Source organism: Eucyclogobius newberryi, unplaced genomic scaffold (genome assembly GCF_026437365.1).
Source record: "Eucyclogobius newberryi isolate DKJ021-1_F unplaced genomic scaffold, fEucNew1.0.hap1 SCAF_3, whole genome shotgun sequence".
NCBI lineage: Eukaryota > Metazoa > Chordata > Actinopteri > Gobiiformes > Gobiidae > Eucyclogobius > Eucyclogobius newberryi.
This window is the reverse complement of record NW_027315945.1, coordinates 27,125,268-27,145,752: the sequence shown is the minus strand read 5'-3', so window position 1 is coordinate 27,145,752 and position 20,485 is coordinate 27,125,268. Positions and strand designations below refer to the sequence as shown.

The 20,485-nt window shown below is 41.8% G+C and overlaps 1 protein-coding gene across 3 annotated transcripts; it reads left to right on the top strand.

Moving 5' to 3' along the window:
- The first annotated feature begins 421 nt into the window (after positions 1–421).
- On the top strand, positions 422–19,858 carry hdac9b (histone deacetylase 9b). Of its 3 annotated transcripts, none has more exons than XM_072461639.1 (11): positions 422–691; positions 6,978–7,219; positions 7,581–7,740; positions 8,294–8,414; positions 8,537–8,658; positions 13,283–13,414; positions 14,014–14,129; positions 15,561–15,668; positions 16,024–16,201; positions 16,612–16,826; positions 18,113–19,858. In XM_072461639.1, the coding sequence occupies exons 1-11, from the start codon at positions 586–588 to the stop codon at positions 18,440–18,442; spliced, it is 1,830 nt and encodes a 609-aa protein (XP_072317740.1). In that variant the 5' UTR covers positions 422–585; the 3' UTR covers positions 18,443–19,858. The 3 variants fall into 3 exon arrangements, with proteins under 3 accessions (XP_072317740.1, XP_072317739.1, XP_072317741.1); XM_072461638.1 differs by having other exon boundaries at positions 7,581–7,741; positions 8,286–8,414; XM_072461640.1 differs by lacking the exon at positions 422–691 and adding an exon at positions 869–888 and having other exon boundaries at positions 7,581–7,741; positions 8,286–8,414.
- The last annotated feature ends 627 nt before the right edge of the window (positions 19,859–20,485 follow it).

The following is a 20,485-nucleotide window of genomic DNA, read 5'->3' as shown; positions in this document are numbered from 1 at the left end:
AGCCTTCATGTGTGTATATAGAGTGCTTTGGAGTCAGGAGACATGCCTACTGGCAGGAGCAGCAGCAGCAGCAGCAGCAGCAGCAGAAGACAGCTGTGTTTGGTGGGGTATTTTTAAACGCATCAATGCTGCTCCAATCCCCGCGCCTCGCCTGACCTATTTTTAGCCAGGGCTGGCCATTGTTCTATTTCTGTCACCTGTGGGGCCACGCAGTTGTTGATTCACATGCAAATGAAGGCTCGCTCCCCTCCCCTGGCTTTGGCATTACCGCTCCAGACTCCCGCTCAGTGCACACCGCGCCGCTTTTCCTCTGGCAACTCAGATCCTTCCTGCTGCTCAGAGGTGGACTTCTTCTCTCTCTGCGCGCTTTGAAGAGTACTTATTTTCTCTCTCCCTCCTCAGTAGCGAGAAGGACAGGGGACGGCAAAGTGTGTGCGTTGGACACAGAGAGAGAGAGAGAGAGAGAGCCTGTTGTCTTGGTCGCTTCCCCAGAGAGAGCGGCTGAAGGGAAGGGAAGGGGTGGCTCTTCTGGTGACAGGAAGCAACACTACGGCTTGCGATGAAGACCTGAGCGCTGAGTGGACTATGCTGCAGACGATTTACGAGGGCGAGTCGAGTTTCTCCACAGCAGACGGCAGGCGCTACCACCAGCAGATCCCCAGCGGCAAGATGCACAACGTGAACAACTCAGGTGAGGGAAGCGAGCGCGCACTCGGGACGGGCGCACGGACATCCTTCTCCTCCATCCCGTCAGCCTCCTCTCTCCCCCCTCTTGCCCCCTCGCTCTCCCTCTCAACTCTTTTCGCTCTCTCATTCCCAACTCAAAGATTCTCAGTAGTCGCGGCAGTGGCAGGGCGGTAGGGACTGACGCTGCTCCTTCGTTTCAAGGTATTTACTGTTTGTACCAGCTCTGGTCTTGTTAGTTGTATGTGTTTGGCTGCAGAGTGTTGCTCTTGACACCTTTTAAGCAGTGTGTTTTCTAGCGTTGAGCTTTTCCACTTTTGGGGATGTTGCGCTCGTGTTGTGCGAAGGCTGGTCTGACACTTTTCAGGAAGCGGGAGGGGGAAAAAACCTTCAACTGAGAAACTAAAACTCAACAGTGGTATGATATTGCCACAGTAACTCATTGTCTGTGCTATTCTGGAATTGCATTGAAAGCGGGTGACATCAGAGTGACGGGTGACGAGGCACTGTTTATTGACTAAACGTGAGTCATGCTTCATTTGGTTAGGTTTTTGTTACCGGCTATTGACAAACCTGTTATATATAGTCTTCAGGAGAAGTCTGGTTTTGAATAGACAACAAGTCATGTGGATTTTTGGGAACAAACAGAAAGTAGACATATGAGATCTGGATGGGAAAATGCATCGTGCCCTTTGACCCTTCACTTCAGTATGTAAACAACTTCACATTGGACGTTTGGAATTAAAATAGCACTGCCTTGAGAAGGAACTGTCCCCGTGTGTAGCCTTTAGCGAAGAAAGATCTTGTATTTGTCTCTTCTGAGCTAAACAACAGATACAAAGAAGTGCACAGTGAATTGAGGCTCCTTGCGTATTCTGTGGGTCAGCTATTCTTAGGTGAGTTATTTTCAGCTTATGGCATTAGCCTGCTAAGATTAGGCATGTGTGCGTTATCATTCCATCTTGGCACGTCCCGCTATAACAGTGGTTTGGAACAGATATTTTTAGAGGCTCTTTCTGCTGTTTGTCAGTCTAATTTGTCTTTTCCACGTTATAGTAAGTCATTTGATGGTGACTAATATTGCCGAGCTCAAAATATCCCTCTTTTTGTGTGTCGGTTGTTATTTTGATGCTGTTGCCAGAGTAGACAGCCTCCATCAACATATGACTGAAGCGGTTCGAAGTTCTTGACATTTTTAAAACACTACAGCGCCCCAAGTGCAATAGGTCTGCATTCATTTGTATTTGTTCTTTATCATTTCTGTCATCAAAGTTCTGTTCAAACACTTCTCACATTGGCTTGCTTGTTAATTTACTCCCACAATGCATTTGTGACAGGTAAAATATCATGAAAGCCAAGCAACCTTTCAGACAATAATAACACAGTAGCTTTCAAGTCCTCTCATCTGCTTCTATTCATGTGAGCGCTCGTTGCTAAAGGGACAGAATACAATGGAAACACATGGCTCTGATTTTAAATGACAATGAGTTCTTATTAGCTGAACGTTCATATGGTACAGACAAGTGGGGCAGTGGAGTGCACATTTCTGGAAAGGATTGTTGTTGTTTTGGCCTGTGGCATTAGGGTCAAGTCTGGGTTTGACAAGACATTAAAGGATTCCACTGTAGTCTTCAGTGCTATTCACGGCGTTCAGCTTCCTGTTGTATCTGCAACATTTTGGGGACTTTTTCATAGATAAATGTCACATTTTGACAAGTTATATTTTTTTAATTGCTCATCGCTATGGCAACTGTCCTAATTTCTCATCATTCTGAAACCCAATATATACAACATGAGAAAGTACCAGCCTTTCCTTTATCCTTTCCATTTGAACTCTTTCCTGTTTTCTTCATGTTTTGTCAATTCACACATGAATTGATGAATCATATTTCAACCAAGTAAAATATGAAGCAAAAAAAGAAAAATGAAAAAAATGAAAAGAAGAATAACAAAATGTAGTCTATTATAATTATTCTAGCAACATTTTGTATCCACTAATTCTCTTTGTTGGTTCTTAGACTTTGGGCACTGCACCCTAAATGATACAAGCCAAGGCAGAATTTCCCGTTCATTCATTCACTACTAGTTGACTGACTGGAACAAAATACACTGCATTCTGTTGAACTAAAAACATGTAGGCAGAAACGTACACATACTCCATTGAGTATGTGATGAGGTATAAGGTCTAAGAGCAGTACATTCTCGGTGACTCCACTCAAAGTCAGCCCTGTTTGTTAACAAACTCAGCTGCAACAAGGACGAGCCCGAGTCTTAAAAATAAAGACCTGTTTCCTGCTTTAGACATGCCAGCTGCTCAAAATAACAGGCACTTAATGAGAGATCCAGCGCCACATTGCAGTCCCCAGCATCAGCTTATTTTTGCCCTCAAACATCTCCTCTATCTCTGCTGCTATTTATACTGTCAGACAGGGAATATAGATCAGCTGCCAACTCCACTGGCTTCAAATCCATGCAACATACGACATGTTTAAGGAGTAAACACTGTGCTGGGGCTGTTATGTATGAAACACTTGGGTGCGTCACTGATAATATATACACCGATAATTGATGAGCTGTGGTCAGCATCACACTGAATAAAAGCCTTTTAAGCAGACATCACAGCCAATGGGGAACAAGTTGTTCTGCAGTGATCCACATGAACTCAGAACACACTTTGCCATTGTCGAATTATAGGATTTATGAGGTGAAATAGGAAACAGCAGGTTTGCCACAGGCTGTGGCTTTATGCAACACAATAAGAATAGATGTGCTTTGTACTGACCTAGATGTACTTCAGAAGTACACTGCTCAAGTTCTAGAAAATTGTTATGGATTAACTATATTGTTCTACCTAACATAAGTTAGGTTAGGTTCTAAGTTTCTTAACATTTCTTTGCATGAATTGAGTCATTTGTATTGCGTTTTAATAGTGTTGGTTTGCAAACTGTTGTGTTAAGATTCTTTGACCCATTTTCTTTTTCTTTTAAGCATTTTTTTGGCCCTTAGTATTTATTAGACAGGACAGTGCAGCGTGAAATGGGGCTGAGACTGGGGAAGGACACTACAGCAAACTGTCGAGAGCAGGATTCAAACTCACAATGCTGCAGGTTGCTCACATGGAGCTCACATGTGCCATCCACCGAGAAGCACTTCTCTAATTAAAAAAATCAGCATTTCCCTTTTATAGCGAAGCGCCCATCAACAAGTGCAATTATAAAAAATATTTAAATAACTGGCTCTTGGCTCCATCTCGCACCTTGCTCTGTGAAGCACTGGCTGGTTAATATTTTGTTATATTGTGTGGCACTATATATATAAAACCCTCTTTATATTAGTTACATGGTACCGGGTTTAAATGGATCGCTCAAAGTCTTTTAGCCTCTATCACACGTGCGGTGACTAAATATACATGTTACATCTTGCTCTCATGTGATGCTGGTGTCGTTGGTAATGTGTGCGAATGCTGCTAATGTGGCTGGAGGCAAAAAACAGACACTGATCCGACGTCTCAAATTAAGGCTGTGATTGTCGCTGCGACCGCCGGCAGAGCTAATGAGAGGCATCTCAGTGATAGAAATAAACACTTTGAGAGGCTGGCTCGCGATGCTACTGCAGCAGGAGTCCCAGCAGGTCTGCGTGAGTCACGAGTGAGTCCACCCTCGCCCCCTCTCTTGGCAGGACCTCCACGCGAGGAATGTGGATAAGCATGGGGCAGGGTACTCTTCTCCCCCTGGTGCTAAAAAAAAATTTGGGAACTGTCATTCATAAATCTTTGGCTTACCTATGCCTGGAGACACCTCAGTGCACTTTTCTATTGGAATAATAGTAGGAAAGAAATTCTAGTTAATCGTTGTAGAATTTAGATCGCATTCCCCAGCTCACAATAAAGATCTGAATTTGAACCACAAATCACTGGCAATTAGATAACAATACCACTGGGATACATAATATGTTCTTTTACAATTTCATTTTCCAAAGTGACCTGAAAATGAATGTTACATAAAGACAGCCCTGCGCCTTTATATTTGCCTGTGTTAAATTGAGCAGGCGGCCCTCACAACTGTGACAGTCTTTCTCACATTGTCTATATTAAGCCCCTGCTCAGAAAAGCACTTATATTTAGCCATGGTTACTGGTGGTGGTTCCGTATTCTCTGCATATTTTTACCATACACGAGGCATAGATTTCATATTGAGGTGGCACACGGGTGCGCTTCACTTAAAATACACTTTATGTGACAGTAAATCAGAAGTGTGGATATTTTGGTTCTGGTGGAGGCTGAGCAAGAAAGACATATTTTATTTGTCTTTCTCACATTGAGTTCCAAATAGCAGTATTGTCACTCTTTTGGACATGGCCAACCTACTGTAATAATAGACCAGGCACATGCTGCGGTTGTCTCTAGAGCCTCAGCTATCAAAGGTGCCTTAAGCTCTCACCCTTGGCCCTTCCTCTCCGTGCCTTCACCCTTTTCCCCATCCTGCTCTAAACCGCTGCCACTGCGACGCTCAGCGAGGGGCCCTCATCAAAGTGTGACTCTTAATGCCACTCACAGCCAGAGCACAGAATGAAATATGAGATTAATTAGTTATCACAGTAGTGAATTCACCCAGTCAGCAGCAGGTGTTTTTCTTCTTCTATATTTAGGCCCATTAACCGAAAGCGAGGCTGTCTGACTGTACTGTAGATTGGTCCCTACTTGCAAAAATAGTCCTTTGTCAAAGCACTTACACCCGCTAAGATTAATATGATCTGTCAGGAGGAAGAGTCCGTGCTACAGGTGCGTGCTCTCCCTGTTGTTCAATGGGAGCTTATTTTAGAACAAAAAGAAAGAATCAGAGCGCAGGACTGCCTCTTCTCCTTCTTTGAACATATCAAAACACAACAAAAGTAGACTTGTGTCAGCAGGCTTTTGTGTCTCTCTTGTCTTTCCCTGCTGGGGGACTCCTTTTGCCTTCGATAAGAACTGATATAAGAGTCAACATGTGCCACTGTAGGCAGGAGATGACACACAGTGAGACGGGATGTGTGCGGGATGGGGAGACATAATTACGTAGCAGGCGTTGTCATGGCAGCGACAAGTTAGGGTGGCGAAGACTGGAGAGCGAGAGAGAGAGAGAGAGCGAGAGAGAAAGAGAGGGCGTGGGGGTTGTCACAGACCAGAATTGCGCCACTTGCTTTTATGTTGCTATTTATAATCATCAGCGCTGCATACACATGGAATGGTGGCTATGAAAAACAGGCTTTAGGGCAGAACACACAGGCAGTGGACAGCGGACCTCACAGAACTGTAAAAGAAGGGCACTTTAGTACTATTTCAAATTCTAAATGCAATGCACATTTATTATTCACTAATAAAACGAATAGTGATATTTTAAAGCTTGTGATATATATATATATATATATATATATATATATATATATATATATATATATATATATATATATATATATATATATATATATATATATATATATATATATATATATATATATATATATATATATATATATATATATATATATATATATATATATATATATATATATATATATATATATATATATATATATATATGCTGTAAAATGAAGCCTCTTCCAGGAATCATAAGTTCTTCAAATGAATCAGAAATTATGCAGTCTAAACAAAATTTTCCCTTTCTTGAATGTCATTTTGTGATAATAATACATCACTGTGGAGTCAGCGATCAAATCTCACCACCTTGTGATCAGTCAGATGTTAGATTTAAATTATTATTTAGATATTTACTAAATGAATGCTCTTTGTGATATAGTGAGGTGATAGTACCAGAGATACAGCTCAAACATTTTGCCTTATCAGTGATCATCTCTGGAATAGGAAGACAAACTAGCTTTGTCTTTCATGTACTGGCCATTGATTTTCTCTGGTGAACTGCTATTTATAGAATCAGGGGACCAAGGGGATGCCCTCTAAACTTTGAATCTCACTTTTGCCTGGATTGGAAAATAATCAAAATCTTTTATAAACCGTAAGTTCACAGAATACGGCTCACAAGTCCAGACCCATGGGCCAAAGTGAAGTGTATTGTCTGCATGTCAAGTTTCTTGTATTTATTTAGTAAACACGAGGTGAGGATTAAAGAAGCAGAAATGACCATGTTGATATTTTGTGCCAAATGTCAACAGTGTGCTATGGTTTACCCAGCGGACTCTGTTGAGGATGTGGGGGATCTTTTGTTTGTTTATGGAGATATCAAAATGTCATAGATTTGGGTTCCCTGACCCTTTATCTCTTTCTTTCTGTGCCACAGTGGACATAAAGACGGACGTCCCCCTGTCGGTGGACCCCCTGTCTCCCCTGGACCTGCGCACAGAGCTGAGGATGTTAGGTCCAGGATCAGACCCGGGTCTGTGGGAGCGGCAGCTGCAGCAGGAGCTGCTGCTCATCCAGAAGCAGCAGCAGATCCAGAAGCAACTCCTCATCAGCGAGTTCCAGAAACAGCACGAGAAGCTGAGCCGACAGCACCAGGCCCAGCTCCAGGAGCACCTCAAGGTCTGAGCACAGCAGAGACATGCACAAATAAAGGGACATTATAAGAAGACAGGAGAGTTATCGTTGGTCAAGGAAAGAGAGAAGATATATAACAATACACAAATCTGTACATCTGCTTTTTTACACTTAAAATAATCAATAGAAAGAAACTATGTCCGGTAATGCACTTACTTAATCTAATGTATTCAGCCAATTTTCAAGCCCTTTAACGTATTCAGCACTCAGCACATTATAAGTGGGGCTTGGTTTGCGCGGATGAGCGCAGTGTGGTCCTCTGCAGTAAATAGTGCAGTAGACTGCAGAATTGCTATAAAATGCTTTGTTTCGTATTTACGTCTCTGACACTGTCCTTTGTGTATAGCTCCAGCAGGAACTGCAGACCATGAAGCAGCAGCAGGAGCTGGCAGAGAAGGAGCGCCGTCTGGAGCAGCAGAACCAGCAGGAGAAGGACCAGGAGCGCCACCGCAGAGAGATGCATGTGTCCACACTGAGCCTGAGGGCCAAGGAGCGCTCCAGAGAGAGTAAGTGCTCACCACCGCACCACACACACGCTTACACTGTCCAAACATGCTCTGCTCTTCCTATTATTTTGATTTTATTGTTGAATATTCAGAGATAATTACACTTTAATATGCTAAAGAAGCTATACAATACTTTGTTTGGTGCCATGCAGACTCACAATTCTCTTAAAAGATATCTTAAAAGATAGATGATAGATGAAAATAACTTTGTGTATAGTGTTTCGGTCTGTTTTTACCTTACAGCTAATAATAGAATAGATTTATGACTTTGTCAGGATGGGTAATTTGAAACTGTGTTCTGCAACTGCAATCCCCCAGTGGGAAACAACATCTCACTGCAGTTCCACTACAGCAGCCCACCAATATAACACACCACAAGGGGGCAATGTTTCCGCATGAGATTGAGCTGCTTTGAAATAAAGAAGCAAGGGGAATATGGGGAGACTTCTAGGCAAAGGGAATATGATGCACAAAGTTCATTAAAATATGATGATAAGATTTGTCTGCCTTAGGGTAACCCCAATCCCCCTGTTTGTCTCTACTGGCCTCACAGGTGCAGTGGCCAGTACAGAGGTCAAACAGAAACTCCAAGAGTTTCTGTTGAATAAAACGGCGAAGGACCCTTTAAGCAACGGAGGAAGCCTTTTCATTCAGCATCCAAAACTCTGGTACATGTAAGTATCACTCAATTAAGTTAAATTAGAAATATTTTGTACTAATACAATTGGCATTAAACAGTATTTATACATAACAATTCTTATAGTATGAAATAATGTGTACTTTTTATGTGTACCAGGTCCTCTCATCACACATCCCTTGACCAAAGCTCTCCACCTCCGGGCGGCACCTCCCCCACCTGCCAGTACACGCTGCCATCGCCCATCGAGAGCAAGGACGACTTCCCCTTGAGAAAGACAGGTTTGCTTCTTTCCATGTATAAAAATACCTCCAACCGCAAGGACATACAGTACTATATCCAGAAATAAACAGAGATGGATAAAAAAAAAAATCATGATCACATTTGGTGCATTAGTAAGTTCACAATTTATATTTAATTATAATACAGTGAAGGATGTTTTTCCATGCAGTAAATGAAAGTGTAAAATTGGCTTGCAGACTGACATCTCTTTGCAATAAAGGCGCTTCTTGAGATTGGAGCTGACCTGCTAATGACATCAGTCAGGCTCAGAGTGACCTTTGGCCTCATGCTCATTACCCTGAGGCTCTTCATTAAACCTCCCTAAAGACCGGCACACGACACAACAGTCGCCTCAACAACTATATTTCTCTTTGGATTACTCTAGAGCAATTATCCTCTGAACTGGGCTCTAGATTTATGTGCACAGAGTAATTTGACTCACATGGTATAATTATATTTTTTTAAGGTGTTGACACAATTAACAGCATTCCTTTTCTCAGTGCTTTTAGAAATATATTTCAAAACACCAAAAAGCAGCTATGTTTGTTGGTTTAAACTCTTGAGAGCCCATTTGAGTTGTTGGCTGGACAAATAAGCAAAAGATCTACCTTTTTGGTTTGCATGACCACAAGTCCAACCCCAAACTTCATAATTCCCCAATGAGGTCACCAAATTACATTATGCACCTTTCCCCTTCTGTATCACTTTTAATTAAACTGAAAAGCAGTTATAGGTGGTGAGATATTTAACTATAGACCTGTCGTGTTGTGTATATACGCAATTTAGAGCTAGAGAAATTACCTTTGTGAAAACAAGCCGTGTGTTGCTGGGGTACAGATTAGAGGCTGAAGTGAAGGTTTGAGTCAGAATTTATTTGCTGCGATTTGAGAGGTATCTTGTAAATATTATGTATATGTGGGACAAATAGGCTTAGTATAATTTCTTCAGTGTGTCTGCAGTGAAATAGCCAGTTTTCTGAAATAAACTAGTCTTTAAGGGCTGCATTGTTTGTCTTCGACCTCATACACTTAAAAGACCTTTCCACAAATACCTCGAGGATAAAGTTTCAGTCTTCTCTGCTATTCATCACATTTTCATGCTTTCATTCAATCATCTCTGCTCCCTGGGCCTATAACTCCGCCGCGCTGATAATCCTATACTTCTTTGGCCCTTTGAATTCCTGAATCTATATGTGGTCATTTCCTGCTCTGGTCTTCCTCCCCCACTTCCTGTCTGTCTTCATTAAAGTCCTGGGAGAGCTTGGCACGCGAGGAGGGGAGGGGGCGTGCACAAAGGTACTGTTGTATCCGAGGGCCCGGGCTGTCACTGCCGGCTGATTGGCAGGTGGTGCACTGCTAAGACTGGCACACAGACAGGATGGACCTCGACAGCAGTGTTTATTTAAGCAAAGATAGCACTCTCCAAATGAAGGGGAGATGACTCTAGTGCAGACGTCCCGTGGATTCTGCAGCCTGAGGGGCCCCATGGCACCTTTATGTGGCTGAGGTCAAGTGACAGGGAAATATTAGGGTTTTGAAACATTTTTGCCAGAACAAACCCAAAAAGTGTATGTATTTATGTAACTCAACTTTGACAATAATGAGAAAAAATGTCATCTCAATATTTTTGGATTCTACTTTATATTTTTATGGATCACATTTTTAAATCCATCCAAAGTGCAAATGTCCCTGTAAATGCCCTGGTCAAAAAGTGAAGAGTAAACGTAAAAATGCAGAAATACCATCATATACCTTACATCTTAGAGATCACATAGCTAGTTTTGTTCTTTTTATTCCATATCAACTTTATTTGCAACTTTTATTTTATTTTAGACATTAGATTATATTAGATATTATACTTTTGTATGTTTAAAATGTCCTTGTTAAAAGTTAAATGCCCTAAATAAACAATTATCCAAGTGACCCATTTTTACTTAGCCTGTTTTCTTGGAACGCTGATATCCTCTTTGTTTCACTTCCACCAACTAGAATAGACTGGATTTAAGACTCATGATACAAAATAGTCTGTACTAAGAATAGATGCAGCTTAACACTAAGAAGTAGCAACACCTTGCCTGGTGTTGACCCACTTACCAAAAGTGTACATTCAGCAGGTGCACGGAAGACTTATAATAATCCCCACCCCAAAAAGTCACATATTGTAACAAAACTACCAAAAGAACAGGTTGGGTATATTTTTGGTCATTGAGGCTTAAAGTAGAGTGCATAAATTTGGCCTTTTTAATTTGTTATTTTATATATTTTTCCTAGGCAGCAGTTCTTTGATTAACTCTGCCTTGAATCCGTCTCTCTAGGTTCAGGGTGTAATGGGCCCCGGCTCTGACTCTGACAGCATGCTTAAAATTCTGATTATACGGAGATAGTGTAACACATTTACTTGCAAAGCACAAGCCCTGCAGCACCTCTTTCAAATACAATAAGCAGGTTGATTTATGTATGCGGCAGAGCAGGCATCCTGTATATTTTCTTTAAGTGAGAAGTTGGAGTGAAGTGACCCTGGCGTTGGCTCATGTATGCGGCATCATTACCTCCTGTTGCACGGTACTCTCGGGACGTTTTTCCACAGACACCAGTGAGAAAGTGTTTGTTCTCAAGCTGTGGTCTAGTGTTCCCGTGGCGACCAATTGGGATGCTTAGCTTGGTGGCAGCGGCGTGTAAAAATAGAAAGCAATCAAGGCAACAGATTCATAGGACTCCCTGCAGTGTTTCTCTGCATTTATCTCTCCTGCCTGCTGTCTTCCTCTCTCACTCACTCTCATCTACCTCACACCCCCAGGATTAAAGGGCTGCGCCACGTATTATGGAACAGGGTTCTGCTGCTTTTGACAAAAGCCAGAAATAGCATCTGCAGCTGGCCCCCTCTGAGTGCCCCTATCAGGGCTTTGCTCTCCCCGCAGCGCTCCCACGTCATAACGCCATTTCTCACCACTGTGTGTGCTACTCATCACATAAAAGACGCTTTTAATTATTGATCTGAGCTAAATATTTCAATCCGGGTGGTCATTGTGTAACATGTTTATATAAGTTGGCTTGCTGTCAATATAGCAGCTTATGTGTTATTTGTATTTGTGTCAGTGTAACGTGGCTGTCTCTTAAGGCTAAAAGACACACCAGGCTGACCCAGTGAGCCACAGTCACAATGAACAGACTGACGCACACGGAGTCTAGTAAAACAAATATTGTAATATCTATCATGTTGGGTGTACTTTTAGCTTCTTTTCAACTTACTAGAATCATCGTATGAATAAGACAGAACTACCAGTAGTCATCATAGTCCTGCTTTGTTAATTCGTCACAAAAATTAATAAATCCTTTTCTACTATTCAAACACTTTTTTTGTCCCTCTATTGAATTCAAGATAGATATACGTAGTTCAAATATCAAAGTGTATTTTTGTTATTAGTGTCAGCTGTCAGTGCCAACTTTAAAGCACTGCATGTTTTTGCAAAAAGCCTTACACCAGTCTTCTATCAACAGCAATGGACTTGATTTGTGCCTCTGAGCTGCGGTGCACATGTGAGGCTGGAGTTTTGGGATCTCTCTGTTTTGCATTAGGATGAAGGCGGCACAGGGCGAGCTTGAAACATCTGCCATGTTTTTGTGTTAGTTTAACTGTTGCTACTGTATCAGACTGTGGTCACCGGGGCGGCAGGTAGCGGACTATTTCCCTTAGAGCTTGGTGTGTTGCTTGACCTAATTTGGTCCAGATGAGGTGGAAGTAACTCAACCTAAAATCATTACAGTTGAAACCTGACAACATAGCTTTTTTGCAAAAGATTGATTGTATCTTCTCATTTAGATTACTTTATTTGTGATTTACTATTTATGACATATGCTACTTGACTCAGAATCAGAAAAGGTTTATTGCCATTGTCATTGAACACAGTTCGCAAACATAAGAATTTGTCTTGGCGTTAAGGTGCAACATAAAACAATGAATAATAAAATGATAATAATAGCAATGTTTATAGAGTCAAATGTGGCATGCATAAATTAAGAATTGACTAATAAAATTAAGTAAAGTATAAAAAATAAACTTGTCTTGGTATTTACACAGATATTTACATAAAAATGAAGATGGTCGAAAATAGTGCAGAAAGTGAACAGTGCGTGAATAGTATTGGTTGAATAATAGTGTAACAGGTGTTAATTGTTCATGAGTCCAACAGCAGAGGGAAAGAAACTGTTCTTGTGGCAGGAGGTTCTGGTCTGGATGGACCGTGGCCTCCTGCCTGAGGGGAGTGGCTCAAATAGTCCGTGTGCAGGGTGAGAAGGGTCGGCTGTGATCCGACCTGTTCGTCCCAGAGTCCTGGAGACGTACAGATCCTGCAGAGATGGAAATCTGTGGCTGATCACCTTTTCAGCAGAGTGCACTATGCGCTGTAGTCTCTGTTTGTCCCTGGCTGTGGCTCCAGCGTACCACATGGTGATGGTGAGGATGGACTCAATGATGGCCGTGTAGAACTGCACCATCATCTGCACCGGCAGCTTGGCTTTCCTCCGCTGCTGGAGGAAGTACATCCTCTGCTGGACCTTCATGATGACCCCATAAAAAGGCACAGCACAAACAATTTTTTAATGTTTTATTTATTTTTTCTTGCAGCCTCCGAGCCAAACCTGAAGGTACGATCGAGACTGAAGCAGAAAGTAGCAGAGAGGAGGAGCAGCCCTATGCTAAAACGAAGAGACAGCACCATCATGACCCCGTACAAGAAGAGGGCCCTAGAGATAATGGGTACAAATCTACTGTACTATTGGTTGTTTTAAGATATTTTATTAGACTGAGATGATGTCACACTCACCCTTAACCATATCCCCATAAGAGAAGAAAAGAAGCCATATTATTTGTATTGATTTGAAATATTTCCAAATGTTCATAAAGAAAATTCCCAATTATGAAACGGACATTTTATCAGCGATCATGCTTCGCCACACAAAAGTCTCAAGTCATAGAAAAATACTGATTTTACCTGCCCTATTTCAACAGACATGTTATGCCTATTTAATGTTATGAGTCATTATATAGGACCGTCAAAGGGAATTTCTAAAAAGAAAATCGACAAATATTTAACCTGTGGATTTACATTAGTGATCCACCCATCCACAGCACTAAATCATTTAATTAACAATCCTACTTCTGCTTGACCTTTATTTAAATTTCACATTGCAGACTTATAGAAGGCTGTGTTGGACTTTGAAACCAAGTTATATGTACTCATTAAAGCAAATGGAAACCTGCTATGTATAAGAAAATCCATTTGACTTGCATTAGCCTGTATTGCTTCACCATTCACCATTGTGTAACCATGCATACTGTATTTGTCTGTTTTCTAGATTCAACGCCTACTGACAGTGCTCCTGGCTCAGGGCCAAGCTCGCCTATTGGAGCCTCCAGTGCCTTGGGGGCTGAGAACGGACCCTCTTCTCTGCCCACTACCACAAAAACCGAGGTAATTTCACCCCACCAAAAATTACACTTAAGATCATGATGCAATCTGTGGTCAAATCAACAAGAATCAACAGAAAACTACACTCAAGAGCTTTAAAGTACAAACTCACATATTTTATTAGAAAAAATGGCCTTAGAGAGAATTGTGCAAAAAAAAAAAAAATCTGTTAATGTAGGTGGCTGTAATGACAATATACTGTTGCTTAGTTAGAGCTTATGAATTTATTTATTTAAGTATGGAATTGCAAACAAATACCATTTCTGTTTTTCCCCTCAAATGTCACTGACAAAACAAGCTTGTTCAAGTCTATAGTTCTCTGTCCCTGTCTCGACCACACGCTGTTGTGCGAACTCCTCTAAGGTCGTAGATTCACGCCTCATTTCGTGGCTAGTGCTTCTTTTGGACCAATTCTTCACAGTACAATGGTTTTGGGTGGCAGTTATGACACATCTCCCAACAATGTTTAGAAGTGCAGCTGTGTTTTCCTTCAAGTGCCGTTGTTTACTCTCCCAGGGACCTCCAGCGCCTGAAAGAGGGGAGAGCCGACCTGACATGGGGCGCAGGGTTGGGGCTCGGGGAGACAGACAAACTGTGCACTTTAATTGATATCCCAGGCACAAGTAGCCAAAGACACTCGCAGGCTAACAACATAAACAGGCTGGATTGCTATTGTAGCTGCTTAAGCTGCATGTGGACCTCATGCCTGTAGCAAAAGCATGATGTGTTTGTGCACCGTTACATTAGGTATCCTTTTTCAGAGGGAACTGGTCCCTAGGGTCAAATATAGGCCGGATATCCACATACAGGTCACTGAATAGTGGCAGGGGTTGGAAGGATAAACATGGCTGTTCCCAAACCACATGCTGGTGCGCGGCTCAGCAGGGAACAGGAAGTGTGCCCCAGTGCAGCTCAGGGCAGGACACACTCAGCATCACTGGCCAGAACTTGGGACAACAAGCTACAATAGAGTGATATATCTATTTTAATATCAGTTTTGATGATATTGGAATGGTTTCCCAGATATTCAATATTTGGCTTGATTTTTTTGTACCATTCCCAATTTGTTCTCATGCATCAGATGTGTCTCTTTGAACAGACAAATTGGAAACAAGAGCAATTCTACTACAAAAAATCGCTGTATTTTTTTGGAAGCATGCAACAAATGGTTTATACTGCACATACATATATTTTGTAAAAGTGAATTTCACTATAACTTAACATAAATGTGTGGGCCTTGCTATGAAGTATGGATAAAATTGTAATTGTCAATTTTCAGCTATAGCAAGACAAATATTGGATGTTGATTCAAACAAAACCCACATTGGACATCCTCCTTTGTCCTACAATGTTTACACCCTCAGTCAATGGAATTTTTTACCTTGACTCTTATGTCACCTCCATCTTAATGTCTCCTTATATTCTGTTTTGCAGCGATGGCCTTCACAACCAAGACTGTTCTGCCCAGAGGGCTCTGTTTCAATGCTGAGTTTATACACATCTCCTTCTTTACCCAACATCTCCTTGGGCCTCTCCAATGGTGTAAGTACAAACTTATTCACATCCTCAGAATATCTACATCACCCTGCCATGTATTTAGCAGTTGTTTTCTCATAATGAATGCTGGTTTGTGTTCATTGTAGTGTAAAATATAAAACATACAAGCATATCATATTGCTCTGTGTCTAGGATTTAATACTTTTCTGAATCCAGTTTTAATTAAATTCTTGATAACACTACATTACTCAGATGTCTGTTCAGCAGCTGCACTTACTCCTAAAATTCTGCTTTAAAATATTTAGCTGTCAATTCAACATAATATATAAATCACAATCCAAGTCTTACAAATCAATGTTTATGGAAATGAATGAAGAAGTAAGTGTATTTCTTTTTTCAGGCTGCAATGGGTTTGAAAGACCGATCGACTGAAATCAAGCACGGCCTCCCGGGACATCTGTTGGGCCCTGTCCCGCTCCACTCAGGCCTGGAGTCTAAAGTGAGCCCCAGTCACCAGGCTCTGCTCCAGCATCTGCTGCAGAAGGAGCAGATGAGGCAGCAGAAGATGCTCTCCTCAGGTACACCACAGTCTGTAAATTACCTCACCCTATACACATGGCACACTCTGCTTAGGAACAAATTAGTTAAATGGTTACAAATTTAAAACTTTGGTTTTATAGCAATTTTTAAAAAATCTCATCACAACCTGAAATCACTGTTTTTGTTCTAAAAAGAAATGCAGGACAACAGATGGAAATTAGCTCATGGCTACAATCCGGCATGTTTACAGCATGTATATTATGTATTTTCATTAACATTTACGTCCTGATCAAATAAGCAAACAAAATAAAACAGACTTTAGGACGTCAGAAAGACACTTGTTATCGACATTAACATACATTTAGTTAAGATCTTTCTATAAATGAATGGCACTGTATTTAGCAAATGTTTGATTTGAGATGATTTCATTGTTGATGTCTTTGTGCAGGCCCCGGCTCTATGTCCTCCCTGCCGCAGTCTCCTCTGGCCATGAAGGAGCGCCCGTCTAGCACCAGGCCCAAACTGCCCAAACACCGACCCCTGAACCGCACCCAGTCTGCGCCGCTGCCCCAGAACACACTGGCCCAACTGGTCATCCAGCAGCAACACCAGCACTTCCTGGAGAAACAGAAGCAGTACCAGCAGCAGATCCATATAAACAAGGTACACCACATTAGTGTTTTGACACTGTTTCACTGTCTATTGTTTTACACTGTAAGCTCTAATATATTCACCAATGCATTGTATTTTTAGCCTTTTGTGAAAGCAAACGTGCCTTTTCAAGTTTACGGTTTCACTTCAGTGTTCCTTTTCTGAAATCCAGTGTTATTTCTGCAAAGCAACAAAGTGCTGACTGACTTCAAATAGGGAAGAAATGCTTCCTCTGCACTAATTCTGTTATCATAGCTTAAGGCATCAGTGCTGTTCTCATGCTAACGCTGTGAAATTCAATTCACCTAAGTTCAAATGAAGGAAAAGGACCCGAATACATTTTGTTCCTCTGTGCCAATATTTGTGTTTCTGTGAGCTGGCCGAAGTGACCTCACTTTACACAGAGAGTAATTATTCTGGTGAGGGACGTGTGCGAGGTGGCAGACACAGTGAAAGGCAGCATTGTGTTAGCGCACGACTGATGCGTCCCAGAGTGGAGCCCATAGAGTCCTGGGAACAAGAACAAGAGCATTTCTTACCCAACAGTCTTAAAATGGACATACTGTAAAATATTTAGAGCTCTAGCTATTCTGCTGTTGCATGAAAATCAACAGTTAAATGTATCTAGATCAGATATATTTTTGTCCAGTAACATGTGAAGGACCAAGTTGTGGATTACGTAGGCCAATGAGATCGCAACTTAAGCCTCTTTAAATAGTGGTTATAAATGGCCCTTAATCAGGGATGAGACGTCAGTGTTTACTGAGAGGAGCTCTGAAACATTGCCCTAATTAATTTCCTTGCAGAAGTTTGTCTGCTGTTGTTTCGAACGCTTTTACTGTCTAGACTTGTGGACATTTAAAGAAGCTTAGAAAGCTATGAACTTAGTTTACTAATGTAAAGCCACACGGATGAGGCTAATTCTTATGGCTGGGAGTATTTACATATGGCCTCCATTCTGCAGACAGTAATGCTATGAACCAACTGTCAAGTGTTAGCTTAATTAGTGGAGCCACCTAGTGGCAAAGTCCCTTGAAAGAAGGAGAGGAGGGGATGCTGGAGAGAAAGAACTCCACATAAATGCAGTAACAAATGGAAAAAACTGGTTGAATAAAACAAAGTGAAAAAGTTACTCAGGTAATGTAAGATTGTGGCACTTATATATTTTAGACTCTCTGACTTAGTTAGATTTATAAATAGAAGGTTTTTCGTCTGTGCTGTACTGTGATAAAAGATTTGATGTGTAAAGCTTTTTGCTGTGGATATCATCATTAATATGAGGCCAATGTGTTCTGCAGCTGTTGTCCAAGTCCATTGAGCAGTTACGTCAGCCCAGCACACACCTGCAGGAGTCAGAGGAAGAGCAGGAGGAGCTGCACAGAGAGTACATCGAGCGCATGGAGGAGGACAGGCTGCCCCCTGGAGGTGTCATCCGGAAGCACACCCTAAGCAGCAGCAGCAGTGGCTCCAGTGCAGAGCATCCAGACGCCCACATTGGGGTCATCAAGGTCAAAGAGGAACCGCTTGACAGCGAGGATGAAGCTCTGAGCAATCCAGGCTTAGAGTTTGATCAGAGCTCCTATCTGCACCAGGTCAACGGGCGGCTGGTGATAAGAGCCATGATCTAAAGGCATGAGGGGGACGCACACTTGTACATTCACAGACAAATAACACACACACACAGCAATTCATGTTGGCCAGCTCTTCTGGTCAGACGGGGCAACCCCACTCAGACACTCTGGACTCCACGTCTGTGAGCTGTGTGTCATGACAAAACTCAACGCTGTGTAAATATACTGCAGACATTCTTTTTTATGCACACCGAGAGGCCGCTTTGGAAGGTTGCATGTGTATATAGAGATACTATGGATTTGGACATTACTAGTAATGGTGGAACAGGTGTATATCATCAATCTTACCAACTCTGTACATTTTGCCATAAACAATTGAACGCATACTGTTCAGCTCAAGGTGTAATTAATAGTGGTGTCCACACTGAAAAAAATTAACATCCAAGAGAGAATGTACTTAAACCTTTGCAGGACGCACCCTCAGGACTATCTGAGAGGCCGTGTTGCCATTGGAATACATTTTCGTTGCTGAGATTGCATACTGGAGGATAAAGCACTAAATCCCGGACTTGGGTGTGCAGGCATCTCCCCAACACGTACCAAATCTCTGTGTCACTCCTTGTCCCGCACAGGGCCTTTGCTCTGAGCCTGGCTCTCCTCCCTGTCCCCCTCTGGGTCTAAATCAAAGCTTGGTCGGGTTCCTGCCCAACTTTTCAGCAGAGGAGTCAGGAGAGAGAGGAGGGCCGGGCAGGAAATGCCTTCTAGAATCCAGGAGCTGCAGTGATTCATGTGTGCAGGAATGTTGAGAAAGGAGGACCTCGGGTTGGAGGAGTCCAAGGGGCCAGGCTTGAGAATTGATTTACTGTCAAGGCGAATTACAAAGTGAGTGGGGATATGGTTAAGGGAGTCCTTTTTAAAGGGGATCGCTTCCTGAGTATTCCCAAGTGGCATGCTTACCTCAACACAGGTTTGATGTTACTTTAGTAAAAACCCTTGATGGCTCCTCTCTTCTTCTTTTTTAATTTTTTTGTTTGTTTGAGCCTGGTTCCTCTCAAAGTGCCCATTTGAAACATGTAAAATTTGTCTTAAAGTGATCAGTCATTTGTATTGTATAGTTGAATCTTCATGTTTCATTTGTACATCGTCAGCTCAATGTTAAAGAAATGTTAGTTTGAGGTCCTGTGTTTGAATTCATGTGGAAAATCCAAACTGCTCATCTTTATGCTGTACTCTCCGATTGTCCGCTCTCCATTGTGATGTAGTTAAAGTAAACACAATCAGAACAATACAAGGCTTGTTTTTTGGCTCTTTTGGACTTGGTTGTAACAGGAACCCCTCTGGTGCCAGTGGAGGGGTGCAGCTGGAGGCGGGACGAGGGCCTGTGGTCTGTTCATAGATGTTTGCATTTCTTCTTTTTCATTTGCCTTTGTGTGATAAACCTTCCTTTTTTAAATAAAGTTTGTTTTCCTCTTATGTCTGACATTGTTTACTGACTTATCAAACGTGCTTAGCTTGTATATAAAATTGTATCTAGCTAGGTTTAAAAAAATGACCCAAACTAAAGAGTTCAGAGTTTTTTTTTGTTTGTTTTTTAAAGAAACATTTAGACAAAGATTCTAGATTCACTCAAAAACCAATTAGTAGTATGTAGTTTAGGGAATATACGACTATATTGACCATGTTGAATGAAATGATTCAATTTTCTTTCGAAGTTCAACATTATTGACCCACGTCTCTTTTTCCACTGCGTTTCCAACACTTTTTGCACAGCACTGCATGTCTCTTATTTCACGGGGACAGAACTTTTAGGATGTTATTGCGAGGACATGGTGAACTGCCTAAATCATTAGAGCAGCACTGCAGTTCCCACACCGGGTCCAGTAACAGCCCTGTATTTTTGGGGGGGATCTGTGTTATACCCTTTAAAGCGAGCTTAAGCAGCTTTCCCAAACATGTCTTTGATGTTGGCAAGTGAGCCTTCTTGTGGCAGCATTAGAACAAGTTAAGATAAGGTGAGCTGTGAACGGCTGATATATGACTTGCACTGACGCTTTCGATCCAGGCTTAAGCAATTTCAGAGTTTTAAGTCCACTTCATGGG

Bases quoted from the DNA above. Each gene is read 5' to 3' on its own strand.
- hdac9b (XM_072461638.1), top strand. From the start codon at position 586: ATGCTGCAGACGATTTACGAGGGCGAGTCGAGTTTCTCCACAGCAGAC. The intron at 7,220-7,580 runs GTCTGAGCACAG...CTTTGTGTATAG, and splicing joins AGCTCCAGGAGCACCTCAAG to CTCCAGCAGGAACTGCAGAC. The intron at 14,130-15,560 runs GTAATTTCACCC...TCTGTTTTGCAG, and splicing joins CCACTACCACAAAAACCGAG to CGATGGCCTTCACAACCAAG.